The 19,796-nt window shown below is 38.0% G+C and overlaps 2 protein-coding genes across 2 annotated transcripts in view; one reads left to right on the plus strand and one right to left on the minus strand.

The window, feature by feature from the left end:
• On the minus strand, positions 1,236–17,112 carry DUS4L (dihydrouridine synthase 4 like). The gene is made up of 7 exons (XM_005679131.3): positions 16,969–17,112; positions 11,680–11,816; positions 7,381–7,502; positions 5,340–5,457; positions 4,157–4,279; positions 2,942–3,168; positions 1,236–2,239 (listed from the first exon to the last, which is right to left on the minus strand). The coding sequence occupies exons 2-7, from the start codon at positions 11,793–11,795 to the stop codon at positions 1,980–1,982; spliced, it is 966 nt and encodes a 321-aa protein (XP_005679188.1). The 5' UTR covers positions 11,796–11,816; positions 16,969–17,112; the 3' UTR covers positions 1,236–1,979.
• The window catches only part of COG5 (component of oligomeric golgi complex 5), a 282,487-nt gene continuing 279,893 nt past the window's right edge, over positions 17,203–19,796 (plus strand). The window contains exon 1 of the mRNA XM_005679133.3: positions 17,203–17,343. Within this exon, the coding sequence (XP_005679190.2) occupies positions 17,250–17,343 (94 nt within the window). The 5' untranslated portion in view covers positions 17,203–17,249. The remainder of the gene's footprint in view (positions 17,344–19,796) is intronic.

Genomic DNA, 19,796 nt, shown 5'->3' on the forward strand with positions numbered 1-19,796 from the left:
AGTGCGTTTAGAACTCCTTGCCCTTTACTCTAATTATGCCATTGTCCTCACAACACATGTAATTCACCTCAGAGTTAATTAACAAATTTAAAAATGACTACGTTTTGACTACAACTCCCTGTGTGCTAATATGGTACTCATATTTAATGAAAAACAGTTATCTTTAAAAACCCATTAACTGAAAAATGAAAGCACAGAGTGTACCTTAAAAAATATTACAACAGGGTGCTTATGTTAAAATGGACTTATCTCATATTCCCAAATTCGTGAATCAACCAGTTCTAGATAACTGCTTATAAGTTTTTTATGTTGGTGATATAGACCACTATCTTATAGAACTGTTTTTAATAAATCAAGGTAATTCTTGCAGTGGCACCTTCACCTCCAACAAAATTTCATTAGCAGTATCTCCAAACCATGAACTTTTAAAAAATTTTTCAATTTTTTGACTGTGCCATGCCACTTGGCTTGTGACAATCTTAGTTCCCTGACCAGGAGACTGAACCAGCACACTTCATAGTGAAAGCTGGGAAAACTAACCACCATACTGCCAGGGTATTCCCTAAGCCATGGAACTCTAAAGTTAAAATTATCCTCAACTGCTGGGAGGCATAAAAATAACATTACTAAAAATGTTAGGAAAATTAGGTGTTTAAATAAAACCTGGTTACTCTTCTTCAGGAAATAGTATTTCAAGTACACAGTTGTCTTTTGGTATGTGTGGGGCATTGGTTCTAGGACTCTTGCAGGTACCAAAATTTGTGGATGCTCAAGTCCCATATATAAAATATTTTAGCACCAAGGGCCAACTGTGTAATTATCTCTAGACTATTGACCAAATTTTTAATTTAAGATGTAGGAGATAGAAATTAACAGTATCATTTATATATAGGACTGATGCTGAAACTCCAGTGTTTTGCTACCTGATGTGAAGAACTGACACATTGGAAAAGACCCTGATGCTGGGAAAGATTGAAGGTGACAGAAGGGGACAGCAGAGGATGAGATGGTTGGATGGCATCACTGACATGATGGACATGAGTTTGAGTAGGCTTTAGGAGTTAGTGATGGACAGGGAAGCCTGGGGTGCTGCAGTCCATGGGTAGCAAAGAGTCAAACCTGACTGAGCAACTGAACTGAACTGATATTTACCAAGCTCTCAATCTTCTAAGAATTTAGAAGGCTTGAAATGTAACAAATATAATGTCATTTAAAGAATTTCACAGAATCTTAGCTTTTTTTAATAAAGATTTTTTATTTTTGATGTAGATCATTCGGGGTTTTAATGGCTGCGAGGCATTAAAGGGTGAGATCTTGGCTCTCAACCAGGAATTGAACCTGCACCTCCATGCACTGGAAGGAGTATTAACTACTGGATCACCAGGAAAGTCTCCCTTAGTTTTAAATTACAGAAAACATCACATCTAATTAATTTGTTACATACAATTTAAAACAAATACCATAAGGTGTGTAATTCATGAATTAGGAAGTAGCAGTTTAATTTTCCAACCAAACTTTGAATTTAAGCCCTGAAAGCAATTCTATACAGAATTTTTTTCCTTTTCATTTCATATAGATGTTGGCATTTGCTGTTTCTGCACTGATTTTCATTTAAAACACTTCATGTTAACTAACAGATACCATATAAGCCATATTTTTAGTATTAAAAAAAGTTTTATTTATTTAAAGATGTTAAAAACGTGATTCCTTTAGGAAAAAAATTCTCACATTTTAATTCATAATAGGATTCAGAGCAAGGTCCGTCAATGTTTGAAACACCTAGGATCTTTTTTAAAATTAAAATTTGGGTCTACCCTAGAGATCTACTGAACCAGAATCTATCTCTGAGGATGTGGTCCAGGAGTGATTTTTAAAAATTCTGTCAGGGAATTGTTTTTATATTAATGTTTTAGAGTCACTGATTCAAAGTAAAAACCAAGATGTGACCTTCGATGGTTTCACTGCAGAAAGAAAATAATTCAGGAAGTCCGGTCAATCCCATAATGGTCTGTAAGATAATCTAAGACTGCTGATGTGCTTGACAAAGCATTGAATATTCTTTTTTCCTGCCTTGAAGTTATCTTTTCCATCATATACATTAAATGTTGATGGAAACACATATAAGGAGTTCCAAGTTCAAGAGCAATGTCAACCCAGTCCCAGATGCATTTCAGTGGGGTTTCCTCATATCCAGCAAACATGGCCGGGTTTGCTAAGAGTCCTCTTGCAACCATCACACCTACAAATTAAAGCATATTTCATTTGTCCACACATTAAGAACTCATGGTTATGGGGTCAAACTCAATGAAACAGACTGACAATATTAAAAAATAATTTATTACCAGATTTTACAATGCCCTTAGTCTCATTCTTATTAAACAATTCATTTTTATACTTTTTATAGACCAATTAAGTGTAAATGCAACTTGTAAGACTTTCTTTTTTAACATTTTAAATACTTCTACATTAAAAATTAGTTTGGGGTTTTTTTTCAGGGTAAACCTGGATTGTTATAAATTGGATTTGCTTAAAGTTAAGTTTATTTGCATTCTCTCATCTAGCAATAGGTATCACAGGGCTTGATATGCCCAAGTTGAGGCAGATAATGAAACTGCATAGCAGTCTGGGGTTTCTTTGGCTCCTGTAGCCACTCTTCCGTTCACAAATTCTCATTTCTATTCTGTAGGCTCTACTGGTCACTCAGTGGATGAGACGGTGGCAGAGAAGTACCTGAACTAATTCACCCCAATTAAAATAATCTGTTGTTCCTAAGTCAAAGGATTAACATTTTAGTAAACTGCTTAGCTTAAATTGGTACAACAGGAAAATATGGCTCCATTTGAAAGAAAAATAATGAAAACCACATTAATATTACTCTCCCACCCCCATTTTTTAATTTTTCTAATTAAAAAACAAAAAAGTCAAAGGACTTATTTCTTACCATCTGTCCCAGTAATATGCCACACATTTTCTGCTTCTTTTAAGCTTCTGATGTCTCCGTTAGCAACTATAGGTATAGACATACTTTCCTTAATTATTTTAATGGCCTCATAGTGAACTGGCTGATGTCTTTCCTCAACAGTTCTCCCATGGACTGTAATCCAGGAAACTCCTGTTGCTTCAGCCTTTCGACAGAGATCTACAGTTCTTGTAAGGTCATCATGGATCCTATAATTTCAAAATCATATCTATCTTTTTATAGCACACAAATCTTAATGCTGATATCAATAAACAGAACATTATTTCCTCTACTTTACATTATTTAGTTTAGCTATGCTGTTCATATTATCACCACATACCACTATCAGTAAAGTTTTGTTCAGCTATCTGTTCCCATTCAAGATCTTGAATTTAGCTATTTCACCATTGGCAATAACAGGATGACAAAGAACTATTACCTAGTGGCTCTTTTTTGGCTTTGATAACTGAAAGATTCATCAAAGTACTATCACAGATGCATTGAAAGTTGCTATGTAATGTTTGCTGTGCATGCTCCAATCCACAAGTGGGAGAATTATAATAATTTATCAAAATGTTTTTAAGCTGTCACCAAAAAACTATAATTTTTCATTTTTGATGTGAAATTTTAGTGCAAATATTATTCCTATTTTCTACTCTTGATAACAGAAATGTTTCTTAGCATTAGTTATTTCAATAGTACGTGGAAAGAGTTGTTTCTTTTGGGAGTGAGTTTTTTAATAATAAAGAGATATTTTAATTTTTGTTAAATAAGAAGAAATTGTTTTAAATTATAAATAAAAATTATGGTATCTATTAATTCACTAAGCATCTTTGTTTCAACATTTTCATATTCTAGACGCCTATGTGGGGCTTTCCAGGTGGCTCAGTGGCTAAAGAATCCGCCTGGCAATGCAGGAGACATAGGTTTGACCCCTGGGTCAGGAAGATCCCCTGGAGGAAGGTATGGGAACCCACTTCAGTATTCTTGCCTAGAGAATCCCATGGAGGAGGAGCCTGGTGGACTATAGTCCAGGAGGTCACAAAGAGTCATACATGCCTGAAGCAACTGAGCATGCATGCAGATGCCTACATACTAAAAGGAGACATCTCCACATCTTCAGACAAAAGGAATATTCTTTTATTTCCTGAGTAATGGATGGACTATCATACCAAGAGATTAAAATATTACCTTTACCTTATTTTAATAGATACTGAAAATCTGGGGTTTTCCACTTGATTTCTTACTTGTTTCACCATGTCTCGAACAAGCTCTGGCTTGTTTATTAAGCAAGCTCCATAACCTTCTGCCAATGCCCACCTTCATAAAGTAAACATAACAACAAATAAACGGTAAACAACTGGAAGAGAAGATGCAATTCTAAAAGCACAGTAAGTGCATTTATCTATTTCTCTACCTAGCAATCTGGAATGGAACCATAATTTTTAAAATTCATAGATCCAACATTTCTAAGTGTATCAAGATTAGGAAAACATGTTCCCAGATCAAGAAGTATTTAGGGGAAATAGTTTTCACTGGCAAGTGAGAAAATTAAAGTTCATTCAACCAAAACAGATTTAAGTATTTGTAATTAATTGTAATTACTTCAGATTTTTTCAACTCCAAATGTGATGTTTATTATACATAACAAGAAGTTTTATTAATCTTAAGAGTAGAAAGATATTTTTGGCTTACAGCATTCCATCACCACTAAACAGCTTACTGAACTCTACTAATGAGTATACAAACATGTCTAATCTGATTTGGATTATGCTATATGTAAAACCTTGGCTTCATTCTTTGAACATATTTTGAATTATTGACAGATAATCTAGTATGGTGCCAAGAGGTAAGGATATTATCATCAAATTAAGCACATTCTATCAACACCCAGTTACTCAGACTCAACCAAGTAACTGCAGTATAAGAAGAAAAGGTAATTATAAGAAGGTATTCTTACAACTGAAATTAAGTAAGAGAAAACAAGTGGTGATCTCTGAAATCATAGAATCACAGTGCTTGGAGCAAGTATGTCTAACATAGCAGTAAAAATACATTTTAGGCGTTGTTATAAACATCAGAGTCTCACATCACTACTTTATGGATGAGGTTCAAGGCAGATGCACACAAAAAAAAATTCTAGTGGTGAGGTGAGACAAAAACTTGTCAAGGGTCTATACATTGTTGCAGCCATCAGAAAATATCTTTGTATATGTGTTTCTAACTAATATTTCCTTAGTTTTTCTTGCTGCTTAGAGCCCAAGTTCTTTATGTCTATTTTCCTTACTTTTCAGTTTTTGGAATACCAGAATGATAGTTTACCATGTTCACTAGTTTTTCCTAATCTTTTGAGAATTCTTCCAACTTCTTTGAGCTTTACCTCTGAGGGCAACCACAGTTAATGTCTATTCCATTCGCGTAAGGACAGACTATACGAGCAGCATCAGATAAAAGTCTTGCATCATTAGCAGCAAACTGAACAATCAATGGGCAATCACCTGATAAAATGAATAGCTCAACATTAAAATTAACAGAAACACACACACACATGAGATAACAAATTTTAATGTTTGTATAGGATAAAATTCTATTTTTAGACTAAGAAGCATGTGTTCAAACCATATAGCATTAAAATAACTTACAATATTTTAAATTATTACATTCAATTTAGACTTGGTACAAATTCAAACAGTACAAAATTTGATAAAATGAAAAGTATAACACTTTTGCCAAACAGACTCCTTTCCTAAAGGTGAGATTATACTGCATTCTAAAACATTACGAAGACCTGTAAAATTAAGCAAATGTGAACATTCTAAATACATTGCTATCTCCATGGTGTTTTCCCCTGATGTACCTGAGATCTATATGCAGACCTATTTTCCTGTTTTTAGTGCATATTCAACTATGAAGGTTGAGACTCTTGCAAACAATGATGAAGATACTTTATATACATATTTTTGTGAGTATATTCATGAAGTAAATTCCTAGGAGTATAACTCCTGGGCAGGTATTAACATCTTGAAAGATACTATAAAATTTTCTTAGAAGAGTTTACCGATATACATATACACCAATATGGATGACAGTTCTAGTTTCCTTACAACTTATCCTACACTGTATATGTAACAACATATTTTTTATTTGTAGCCTTTCTCTCCATACTTTTTGCAGAGTACTCTATATGCAATTTTTCTTTTGGTTGCTCCCTTTTTATTAATTAAATTTAATAATAAAACAATTAGCTCTGCTATCTTATCATAAGCATAAAAATATTCTATTTTCTCCAGTTTTTAGTTTGTCTTTGAGTATTATCTGTGCCCCTTCCTTATTCCTGAGGATATAGGTAGGGTTCTTTCTGTTTCGTAACTTGAGAGTTATAAAATTTCAATTTAACAATCATTTATTGGTCAAATGTAGTTTCAATGCTGGGCTAGAAGCTGAGGATACAAATCCACACAGAAAAAAATTCCAACCCTCAAGAAGCCCATAGTCTAGTGGGAGAGACAGACACGTAAGGAGGAAATCACAGTACAGTATGATTAAGTACAACAAAAAGTCTGTGCTTAGGTAATGGACATAAGTGGAGTGTGATTAGGAGAGTTCCTTGGTCACAGCTTTAGAGCATTAAGAAGTATGAAGTGTCCTTTCCCAAAGAGACAGGGATAAGGGGACAGGCCTGACTAAGAAGGATACTCTAGGTGGAGCAGTGTGAGAGATTAGGGCATGCTCAGGGACTTAAAATAACTTAGTATTTTGAAGAATTAAGTCGGTGGGCCATGGAGAAAAACTGATGGAAGATAAAGCTACAGAACATGTGTTCAGTGTTCTAGATCATGAAGAACTTTCTATTATCTACACGTGCTGGAATTTTCCTCTTTAGGTCAGTGGCTCTCCATCTTTAGCAACCTCAGAAGCACCTGAAGAGCTTTTAAAAACACAGATTGCTTGTGACATACCCAGAGTTTCTGATTAAGCAGGCTTGGAGTGGAGTCTAGAATTTCCATTTCTAATGAGTTTTCAGATAATGCTGATGCTAAGTGGTCTGGGAAATCACTTTGAGAACCACTGCTTTAGGTGATGAGAGGTCTAAGGAAGATTTTGAGTTAGGGAAAAGAAGTGATCAAATTTAAGTTCTAGAGTGCTCACTTGGAGCTGTCTACAGGACAGTTTGGGGTGGGATATGGCTGGTGGCAGTGAGACAGGAATCTGCCAGGTGACAGAATGGGGCCCTGAATGGAGGCTGACTTACACTTTGATAAATCATTCATAGTTTACAAGGTGCTGAGGAAAAACACATTAAAGATTTTAAAATAAACTCTTCAAATTCTGTTGTCTGATTAGACAAGAGTGTTGAGTTTTTTTGTTGTTGTTTTGTTTTTTAAGTTTTACAAAGACAGCAAACTCTGGCTTTCACATACCTTGATTTGTGGTAAATTCACTGTCTCTGGCTTTTGCAGATCTGACAAAATCAGCAGCAACTATCATTGGTGTATAGCACAGATCACAATTGTATTTTCTGACTAGTGTTCTAAAAGACAACCTGTGAGCATATAAAACTTTAATTAGGCATTCAGAAAGCATGATAATCCTATCTTCTTCAGAGTTTAGTTATTCATTAAATATTAATAAAAGTTCTGCTACGGAAAGATGCAGTAGATATACTCTTCCTATCCCTCCTGCTTAGTGTAACTAAAAACTCTGGATATTATATACAAAACAAACATAAGCAAACTCTGAAAGGGGGAGAGAAGAGAGCAGACAGGCTAGTGACCTTGGGCAGGACATAAGGAATGACAATGGTGAGTTCTCCGAGTTTTGTTTTTCCCTCAAATATCCTAGGTTTGAAACTGAAGAAGCTGGCAACCTGGAAACAGCAATGGATGCAGACAAAAACATCCCCAGCAAAAGCCCGCTCATTTCACCCCAAGGACCAAGAAGGGTGCAGCTTAGCAAGCTTTTAGGTAATAATGACTCTACGCTAGCCCAACACCAGAGAAAAATCTGTGGCCTGCACCTCCACAAGTAAAGCTCGAGTAGGGAGCCTCGAATTCTAGCCTTCCAAAGCTGTCACAAAGTTCTCTCACACCCCTCCACAGTGGTGTTAGGGAATGCCAGGTAGGAAACTGGAACTTTAATCCTTGCTGGCCAGAAACAAGGAGGCTACCAGTGGAGACCAAGTGGGGAGCCTGGAATTCCACACCAACAGTGCAGCAGCAAGGCAGCCTTCTCCCTCACCCTGGGAACAGTGTCAGAGAATGCTTAGTGAAGAGCCAGGCCTTTCATCATTGCCCAGCAGTTACCAGGCCACCCCCTGCATGGGGAGCTGGAACTCTTAGCCCTGCTCAGTGGTAATGAGGAGCCTTATGCCCCTGGGGTGTCAAAGGAGACCAAGTGGAAAACCTAGACTTCTACCTCTACCTGAGAGTAATGAGGTGGTGCTTTCTCATCCTTCCCCTGCTGTGGTGGTATCAGAAAAAGCTAGTTAGAGCAGAAGTTTCAACATTTAGAATCAAGCACTGTAATCCACCATATTAACAGGCTAGAGAAAAAAAAATCACATGACTGTATCAACTGATGCAGAAAACAAAACAACATTCGGGATTAAAAACTAAAACCTCCCAGAAAAACAGGAATAGAGGGAACTTTCTCAAGTTGATGAGGAACATACACAAAAAATTCTACACTTCATATGATACTTAAAGGTGAAAGAATACTTTCCCCACCAGATCAAGGACAAGGGAGAGATGTCTGCTCTCATCATTCTTATTCAGCACGGTGTTGGAACTTTAGGCAGTGCAATGAGCCATGAAAATGAAATAAAAGGCATCAGACGGAAAGGAAGAAGTAAAACTATCTCTATTTGCAAGTGACATAACTACTTAGATAATCCTAAGGAATTTATAAGAGGAACCTCCTAGAAGCAATAAGTAAACATAGCAAATTCAAAGAATGTAAGAATAAAACACAAAAAGCAGTTTTACTTCTATATACGAGCAATGAACACATGAGCACCACAATTAAAAGTGTAATAACTGAGTGTACAGAATCTGTATGCTGAAAACTATATAACACTTGACACTAATGAAGGAAATCAAAGATCTAAATAAATGGAGAGATACTGTGTTCATAAGGAGACTCAACACAACAAGGAATTCAATTCTCCCCAAATTGATATGCATATTTAATACAATTCTTATGAAAATTCCACTAAGATTTTTTTTTTTGTAGGTAGAGAAAAGATCATCCTAAAATTCATTTGGAAAGGCAAAGAAACTAAACAGTTAAAACAATTTTGAAAAAGAAAAGTGGGATTTATCAGATTACTTAATTTCAAGATTTATTACAATAAACTGCGGAAAATTCTGAAAGAGATGGGAATACCAGACCACCTGACCTGCCTCTTGAGAAACCTATATGCAGGTCAGGAAGCAACAGTTAGAACTGGACATGAAACAGCAGACTGGTTCCAAATAGGAAAAGGAGTACGTCAAGGCTGTACGTATATTGTCACCCTGCTTATTTAACTTTTATGCAGAGTACATCATGAGAAACGCTGGGATGGAGGAAGCACAAGCTGGAATCAAGATTGCCGGGAGAAATATCAATCACCTCAGATATGCAGATGACACCACCCTTATGGCAGAAAGTGAAGAGGAACTAAAAAGCCTCTTTATGAAAGTGAAAGAGGAGAGTGAAAAAGTTGGCTTAAAGCTCAACATTCAGAAAACAAATATCATGGCATACAGTCCCATCACTTCATGGGAAATAGATGGGGAAACAGTGGAAACAGTGTCAGACTTTATTTTTCTGGGCTCTAAAATCACTGCAGATGGTGACTGCAGCCATGAAATTAAAAGACACTTACTCCTTGGAAGGAATGTTATGACCAACCTAGACAGCATATTAAAAAGCAGAGATATTACTTTGCCAACAAAGATCCATCTAGTCAAGGCTATTGTTTTTCCAGTGGTCATGTATGGATGTGAAAGTTGGACCACAAAAAAAGTTAAGCACCAAAGAATTGATGCTTTTGAACTGTGGTGTTGGAGAAGACTCTTGAGAGTCCCTTGGACTGCAAGGAGATCCAACCAGTCCATCCTAAAGGAGATCAGTCCTGGGTGTTCATTGGAAGGACTGATGTTGAAGCTAAAATTCCAATACTTTGGCCATCTGATACGAAGAGCTGACTCATTTGAAAAGACCCTGATGCTGGGAAAGATTGAGGGCAGGAGGAGAAGGGAACCACAGAGGATGAGATGGTTGGATAGCATCACCGATGCAATGCACATGGGTTTGGGTGGACTCTGGGAGTTGGTGATGGACAGGGAGGCCTGGCGTGCTGCGGTTCATGGGGTCGCAAAGAGTTGGACACGACCGAGTGACTGAAGTGAACTGAACTGAACTGACAGTAATCAAGACTGTGTGGTACTGGTAGAGGGACACATAGATCAATAGACCAGACAGTGCAGAAAAAGAACCATATAAACATGCTCAGCTGAGTTTTGATAAAGATGCAAAAGTAATTCAATAATGGAAAGACAGCCTTTTCAACAAATGGTGCTGGAATAGACAACTGTCAGCAAAAACAATAAACCAACCAACATGAGCCTATGTCTCATACTCACATAGAAATGAGGAATTATGAACTTAAATGTAAAACGTAAACTAGAAGACTTTAAGAAAAAAAAGTAGGACACAACTTTAATATCTAGAGCTACATAAAGATTTCTTATACTTGAAAACAAAAGCACAATCTGCAAGAGGAAATATTGATAAGATGGACTTCATCATTAAGTAAAAACTTTCGCTCTGCAAAAGACATGGTAAGAGAATGAAAAGACAAGCTACATGCCAGAAGAACACATATGTAAGCCACCTATCTGACAAAAGATCTGTCTATAAAATAAAAAGAGCTCTTAAAACTCAAGAGCAAGCAAAACTGGGACAACAAAAAACCAAACAATCTTGATTAAAAAATGGGCAAAGGGTTTGAAGAGATTTCTCCCAAGAAGATACCCAAATGGCCAATGAGCACAGGGAAAGATGCTTAACATCACTAGAAAACGACAAATAAAAGCCACAATGAGATAATTCACATTCATTAGGATGGCTATTAAAACAATAACAACAACCCCCCAGAACAGCAAGTGCTGATGAGAATGCTGAGAAACTGAAACTCTTGTGCACTGCTGGTAGGAATGTAAAATGGTGTAGCTACTATAGTAAACAGCAGGGCAATTCCTCAAAAATTAAAAACAGAATTGCCACATAATCTAGCAATTCCACTTCTGGGCAAATACCCCAAAGAACAAAAAGCAAGGTCTCAAAAGATATTTATACATCTGTGTTCATGGAAGTATTATTCCCAAGAGTCAAAAGATGCAAGCAACTCAAGCTGGGCTGAATGAATGAATGGATAAACAAAATGTAATATATACACACAATGGAATATTATTCGTTCTTAAAAAGGAAGAAACACATGGGTGAACCTTGAGGATTACGCTCAGTGAAATAAGCCAGTCTTAAACAGACAAATACTGTGGCCACTTAGATCATACACATGCCAGGCAGGTAACAGCATCAGGACTCAAACCTGTATCCTAGTCCCAAAGCTAGGCATTTGAAGATCCATGTGGTGGGGTGGTCTTACTTTTTAAAAAGTCAGAGCTTAAAAAGGAAATCACACCTAAGCTCATTAACCATTTAACAACACTTACTTTGAATATCGCACCATTGGGGCACAGACTTTTACCAGCTGCCCAGAATGAAACATTTCTATAGGATCTTTTTTTCTTTCTTGACATGATGTAGTTTGTATGCAGTCACTCTTCATGAAAACAGATTTGTTTCAAATCTGAAAAAGACAATTAGTTTGCATGGAGGAAGGCACTTTCACTTGAATCTCATCATTCTTACAATTTCAATTACCAAGAACATGAATTTTTCACTAGGTTTTGTAGGCTTAGGAATCTTAGTTTCTTTTCACAGTATTGAATAGGATATTACCAAATTCTGACTTTATTTATAGGTCATGGATAGTTTTTAGCACACTGTGAAATTAGAATGTTTATATTTTATATAAATTATGCTTGTTCAAGTCAAAAACTAGCAGTTTTGAATTTTATACTTAACTGACTGTAGTAACAGTTTCTGCTCAAATTAATAAGTGCTCAGGATGTGGAAAACTAAAACATGTTATTATTTTCCATGTTACTTTAGTTTTTCCATTTTACTTTGTTTGGCATTGATTTAACCAAGAAATCTGATTGAATCAATTCATATATAGTACTAAGTATGTCTGGCACTTTGAAATACCTTTTTTTATCCAGGAAAGTTGAATGGTAGTAACAGAACAGCTTAAGTACTGGGCATTTCAAAAGATATACTGGTATGTTTAATGTTTATTCTTATTCTCAAATCCTATTCTTTTTATTTGAATCAGAAGGCAAACAAACTTTTAATTATATTTTTAAACATTTAAATGTTTTGTGAACATTGCTTCATGAAAATCTCAATTGTAATCACACAGCTGCATAGTAAATCACTATTATACCCAAAGGGACAAGTGATTAAATTAGGTAATTCCTAAGTGTTTTGCAGTTGCTGTACTGTACTTAAAATCTTATCATTTCATAGTGTTGGCTGTTACTAATTCCAATTTTGGCCTTAGTAATTTAAAAACAAATACTCGCCAACTTTAGAAAAGTCTAATTGCTCACCATGAAACTTTTTGGTTGGCTAAATCTCAAAGTATTGGTATAGACTAAATATAAACTAATAATTTAATTTCCTTAGGTAGAATGTACAGGTGGAATAAGATAAACTAGTTTTACTGATCACTGTTTATCAGTTTATCACCATTTATCATTTGACAATAAACATTTAGAGGTGGGTGTGTCAACTAAGTGGTACCTTTAATTAAACCCTGAGCCCATCTTCGGCTCATAGTCCCTGTATTCTTAATTCCCCATCCTGAGGACCCCGACAATCTTCTTGGAATCCAAGTTGATCTTATTTGTTTCCATTCAACAAAGATTAATTTCCTGCTACATGCTGAGAACACAGATGAAAATATTTTTGGTGTCTTTAACAATGTATTAAACAAACTTACACAATAACGTTAATACACACACTCAGACACAATTTCAGCATCATAGAAATAACTGCCTAGAGGAGTCAGTGAAGTTGGGGAAGTGTCCAGTTACAAAGAACAGTACAAAAAACTCCATAGCAGCATGAAAATGCTTGTTTTTAGTGAACCATGAATAGTTCAGCACTGCTTGAGCTCTAACTAGACAGGATGTGAGAGTGCCTCCATAGTAATGGGCTTTGTACACTAGGCTAAGACTTTTTAGATTTATACTCTAGGGCTTTTCCTGCTCTCTGGGTAATTTTTACATGTGCACTCAACGTGTTAACGTGTGCATATGACATACTTCCATGGGAATGTATTCTTGTAAGTTGTCTCTCCTTGTACACTAGTTATAATTGAAAAAAATTTAGCAGGGAAATGAAGCATGATCAGATTTCTGACTTGGAAAGATTTCACTGGAGGGGTTAGGGGTGTTGATAAAATACTAGTAAGGAGGCCACTGTAGTAGATCAAACCATGTGTAATGAGTATCTGATCTGGGAGTCTGGGAGTGAGGAAAGAGAATGCATTTAGGAGCTATTTAGAAATAAAAATAAACTAGCAAGACATTTAAGGGTTGGAAATCACCTGATGACAGCACGAGTTATATGTGCTAAGAGAAAATATTAGGATGATGTCAACATTTTTGGCTTTAGAGCCTGGTGGATGGCAATTCCAATCAATGAGACATAGAACCAGAAGGAAGAATGGACAGGCTTTGGCAGTAAAACATGAGTCAATGCTTGGGCACATCAAAGAGGTAGTCAGCTGATTTCCAGGTGGTGATGCCTCATAAGGGTTATATAGATATGGTTCTTAAGAAAAAGCTAGAGATATAGATTGAGTCTTTAACCTCTAGGTTAAACCAGAGATCAAACTGTCAACATCCGTTCGATCATTGAAAAAGCAAGAGAGTTCCATAGAGTTCCAGCAAGAGAGTTCCTTTGACTGTGTGGATCACAATAAACTGTGGAAAATTCTTTAAGAGATGGGAAAACCAGACCACCTTACCTACCTCCTGAGAAACCTGTATGCAGGTTAAGAAGCAAAAGTTGGAACTAAACATGGAACAACAGACTGGCTCCAAATTGGGAAGGGAGTACGTCAAGGCTGCATATTGTCATCTTGCTTATTTAACTTATATGCAGAGTATATCATGAGAAACGCTGGGCTGGAGGAAGCACAAACTGGAATCAAGATTGCTGGGAGAAATATCAATAAACTCAGATATGCAGATGACAGCACCCTGATGGCAGAAAGTGAAGAACTAAAAAGCCTCTTGATGAAGGTGAAAGAAGAGAGTGAAAAAGTTGGCTTAAAACAACATTCAGAAAACGAAGATCACAGCATCTGGTCCCATCACTTCATGGCAAATAGATGGGGAGATAATGGAAACAGTGAGAGACTTTATTTTCTTGGGCTCCAAAATCACTGCAGGTGGTGACTGCAGCCATGAAATTAAAAAGACGCTTGCTCCTTGGAAGATATGACCAACTTAGCATATTAAAAAGCAGAGACATTACTTGGCCAACAAAGCTATGGTTTTTCCAGTACTCACGTATGGATGTGCGAGTTGGAGTATAAAGAAAGCTGAGCGCTGAAGAATGGATGCTTTTGAACTGTGGTGTTGAAGACTCCTGGACTTCAAGGAGATCAAACCAGCCCATGTAAAAGGAAATCAGTCCTGAATATTCACTGGAAGGACTGATGCTGAAGCTGAAACTCCAATACTTTGGCCACCTTATGCAAAGAACTGACTCTTTGGAAAATACCCTGATGCTGGGGAAGATTGTATGCAGGAGGAGAAGGGGACAACAGAGGATGAGATGGCTGGATGGCATCACCGACTTGATGGATATGAGTTTGAGTTGGTGATGGACAGGGAAGTCTGGCATGCTGCAGTCCATGGGGTCTCAAAGCGTTGGACTGAGTGACTGAAGTGAACCTCTGGTAATATGTTGAAACTAAAAACATGGACAAAGTACTTATGGGTACCATACCATATGTGTAGAAATCATTAAAAGCACCAACATTTAAGCAAAAGGGAGAAAAAACTTGAATATAAAGGAGACAGTGAGATGAACTTCGGAGCTGGAAGGAATAAACCTGAAACGTGATATTCAGAAGCCAAGAGAGGGCTATTATTATTACAAAGGGAGGAGGGGATGGGCATCTTACACATCACAGAAGAGTGAGAATGAGGTAAAGACTAAAAAGGTAGTCCAATGGGAACTGGGTCACTGACTTTAGCAGGAATAATTTCATTCTTATTCACTCTTGTTCCCTTACATGGCACAAAGAAGGGTTCCCCTTTTTTGCTGAATGAAGAAATCAGTAGTTCTCAATCTTGGTTGTACATTAGAATGAGGTAGGGAGATTTTAAGCAGGATGCCCAAATCATACCCCAGAACAATTACATGTGAATATCTGGGCTTAGGATACAGGTATCAGTGGTTGTTGAAGCTTTCCAGGTGATTTTAACGTGCAGTCAAGCTTTGGAATAAATAAATCCACATTCTCCAAAGCACGTGATATTATTGTTTTGTTTAAATGGGTTTGTATGTATCTCTTAGCTCCTTCGGGATAAGACAGGAATTGAGTCCAATGTTTTACACTTAAGCTGGTATATACAGGTAGAGATTCAAATTTTTCATTGAATGAATGTTCTGCAACTTTTTGGTAACAGCCAGGAAAGGAAAAATGATCCATAATTCAAAGACAATGCTTATTTTAAAATTATTAGTCAAATTTTGTGTATTATTGATAATGAAATCTAATGTGACTCTGGGCACATTGCTCTTGACAATTTTCGAGACCTCCATTCAGAACAATCAATCCTATTCACACCAGGATTGATATCAAATATATTAGGGAAGAACCTCTGTGACAACGTCAAGGCTAAGCATAAAGCAGTGAGCTGAGGCTTGCTTGCTTGAGTTCTTATGCGTATCTAATACGTTTAGATATATAAAATACCTCGAACAGCGTTTGGCACGATTAAGTATTTGACATCCTCAAAGATCTGTTAGCAGAATCAAGAGAACCTGTAGCTCTGGCACTGGGAAAAATTGGTTCCCTGTGTACATACTTAATGTACACAAAGGAAAACGTATGATCTTTTTACAAAGAAATGCTTAACCTTCTTGCACACGTGTGGCTGACCTGTTAACTTACTATTAATGTATCGAGGGAGAAGCAGAGGTGAACAGTGCCGATGTAATGGGAACTAACTTGATCTTACAGCTCAAAAAAATGGAAAATTCATCAATTTGTAATAAGAAGTGTGGTGTCGCTCACTTGGCTGAAGCTAAGCAGTAGAAAAATCCTAAGGATACTGTCACATGGGAGAGTAGGTATAGACTGAGTCCCACTTATTTCTGTTTCAGTTGTCCTACTTCACTGATTTTCGGCTCTTCCTAATTCTCCCCAGTATTCATTCGTGGCAACTTTCCTCTCGAAGCTTTCTCCACCTGCCTTTATTCCAAGAATGCGAAGCAAGGCATGTGGCAGATACAGGTGACGTGAAAGTCGCTCAGTCGTGTCCTACTCTTTGCGACACCATCGACTTGTACAGCCCATGGGATTCTCCAGGCCAGAATACTGGAGTGGGTAACCTTTCCCTTCTCCAGGGGATCTTCCGAACTCAGGGATCGAACCCATGTCTCCCTCATTGCAGGAGGATTCTTTCCCAGCTCAGCCACAAGGGAAGCAGATACAGGTGGGTAGCTATTAACACCCGCCAGCTGTACTTGAGGTGTGCAAAGGAAGTTCCCAGAAGCCTCCGCTCTCTTGCCTCCATCAAGAGGCCTCTGTTCTTAGGTTAATTAAATACTTGCTTCAGCGGGAAACGACGCGGCCACGTTTTGGCGCTCACCTTCTCCTCCGCCCGGAGAACGCTGCTAGCACCAGGGGTACGGCGGGACACGAGGAAAGCGCCGATCCCGCGACCTCGGCTTCCTCAACACGCTGGGCTCTCAGTGCCCACCAGATCCGGGCCCTACGCCGCTCACACGCAGGTTCGGTCCAGCACAGTAGAGCGGATCCTCCTAGTCCGCCGGGAGGCTCGGACTGGGCAGAGCGGTAGGCGCCCAAATTCTGCGTCATCATCTGGGCGGGGCGCGCAGCTGTGACGGCATCACTCCCGCACCAGCCAACATGGAAGGTGGTGACGGCGGCGTCTCTATGGCTGGCCGTGGGGCTCCGGGTTCCGGAGCTGCTGCAGCCACTGTCCGGGAGCTCCTGCAGGACGGTAAGGGGGCCGGGCTGTGGTCGGGCCATGGGGCTTGGGAGCTGTCTGCTCCGCACCTGGGCCTCGGTGGTGGATTCAACCCGTCGCTTTGCAGAAAGTTTTCCGTTTCGACGTGACCACTCCCCTCAGCCCGGCCCACTGGCACCTGGGTGCCAGCCTTGCCGACGTGTTTCCCCAGGGACTTGCTGACCCGTTTCTTTCCGGTTGCCCTGGGGACACCTGGTTTCTGGCGGCTCCTCATTTCAGCTCTACCCTCCACGCTCCTGAGGCTTCGCTGATGTCCCGAGTTTCCGCACTCGGGACCTACTGCTACCGCAGTTCTTGACCAAAGGATAAAGCGTGTAATGTCATGAAAAGTGTAAGAACTAGGACAGATGACAAGCGCTTAATGAAGGGGGGCTCTTTTTATGTAGATTTGGAAACTTCCGCCCCTTTGACAAATTCTTGGACTGCACAGGTGGCCCCATTTACAAGCTCGCTTGTTTGTTACTAGTGGTTTATCCACAACCATACATGGGGGAGGGTTCGGAGCATTCATTCAAGCTGGGATTAACCGTATGTATTGAAAATAGCAGTCAAGTTCATTTATAGTTTTGGACAAATTGCTAGGAATAAGAAAAGTTAGACATACTACATTTGAGAAGCGCACACAATTATATTAGTGATGTTAACGTATTCCAAATCTGTTTTCTTTCAGAATAAAGTTCAAATTTCTAAAGACCCTTCTCATCTGTTCTTAATTTCCTTCCCAAATCGACATCACGTTCTACCTTGTACAAAAATAATTTGTATACTTAGTCTTTTCTACTGCATTGTAACATCCCTTTTTATATTAAGCAGAGTTACCTATGGTAGGTGCAGAGTGTTTTAAAAAACTAAACATCACACTGAGAAGCATACATACACGTTTGTTGAACAAAACAGATTATAAATGAATGAAATAAAGTTCTAAATTGCTGTTTGTTTTCTGTGTTGTATGCTTTATTATTGCCCTTAGTTTCTTGCCTTTTGATTATAATTTATATACTTTTGCCAAGATTTACTAATGATGTTGTTTTCTGAACGAGATCCTGTTCTCTAGGATCTCTGGCTAATGCATCTTTATATCTTAATTTAAATTCAGTTTTACGAAGTCTTGACTCCTGTTACACATACAATTTCCACTCTTAAGTAGCTTATGATTTTGGTAGGGGAAATAGTCCTGTAAAATTATAAAGTTAGACACTGTAATATAGCATTATAATGGTAGCAGTAGAATTATATATGAAGTAAAACATGAATACAAAGTGGATGATAACTTGGTGGTTAGGGAATGTCAAAAAAGACTAGTTGGAGTTAGTTTTGAAGTATAAATAGAACTTCTCCAGGTGAAGTGCACGGAGGTAGTACATGCCACCCATGGGTATTCATTTCAGTAGGTTTCACTCCAGGAGTTGTAATCAGTTTTTGGACGGTACGTAAGCCTCAGTTCTGCTTTCTGTATTTTCGTATTTAGTTCTTTCTCATCTTCAGCAGTAATGATTTAAATCTTCTTTACTTTTTTCAAGCCACTCCCTTTGAGCTCAACAAATGGTTTTCAAGTTCCCTGAAAGAATCTGACATGAGCTTTCTCGATTTCTTGCCATTAAATCTGTGAACTAGCCCGAACCTGTTGCCATCCTTTCTTCTTTTACATGGTGTTTTTAATTATAAAAGCAGTGTACTGCTTCCTAAAGACAGTCGCTCCTCTTGGTGTTCTGGATTTTCTTCCTGCCTCCTCCAGGACCAGTTACTCTCATTCTGTGCCATTGAGATCGCTTTGCTTCATGGATAAATCAAATGGACACTGTTTTGGTCCTTATCTTACTTGATCTTATGAAAGGTTTTGACTTTTGAAATACTTTTCCTCATGTGGCTTGTGAGTTGCATGGTTTTTGTTTGTTTTGTTTTTAAATTTCCGTATTCCTTAAGTGCTCCTTTTCAGCTTTCTTTAGATGCTTGTTGTCTTCATTGTGTCCCAATTCAGTGATGTACTCCACTCTTGTTCCCACAACATTCCTAAGGAAGTAAATATTCCCGTCAATAAAAGTGATTGACTGTGTCAGGGATCTGCCAGTGATGGAGATTAGGATTGATAGAGTTGGTGAGTAGATGCATAGTTTGAAATTTTGTGAGATGTTTCTGATGTGATGCCTGTAAGAATGAGAAAACTATAAAAGAGAAGCATTAGGGATATTCTCTCCTCCGATTCCAAAACCAATGATTAGTATCCAGCCTTCACTATGTTTGATCTTTGAAATATCTTTGATACTACTGGCCATTTACTTTCTTTAAACTGTCCATTTTGGTTTTTGCCATTCTCTCCTCTTTTTCTTTCTGAACATTTAATTGCTTTCATTTTTATCTTTACCTCCAAATTTTGGTGTTTCCCTGCTTCTGAATTGTTGTCCCCATTTTTTTGTGCATTCTAAAGT

This window comes from Capra hircus, chromosome 4 (assembly GCF_001704415.2).
Source record: "Capra hircus breed San Clemente chromosome 4, ASM170441v1, whole genome shotgun sequence".
Classification (NCBI taxonomy): domain Eukaryota; kingdom Metazoa; phylum Chordata; class Mammalia; order Artiodactyla; family Bovidae; genus Capra; species Capra hircus.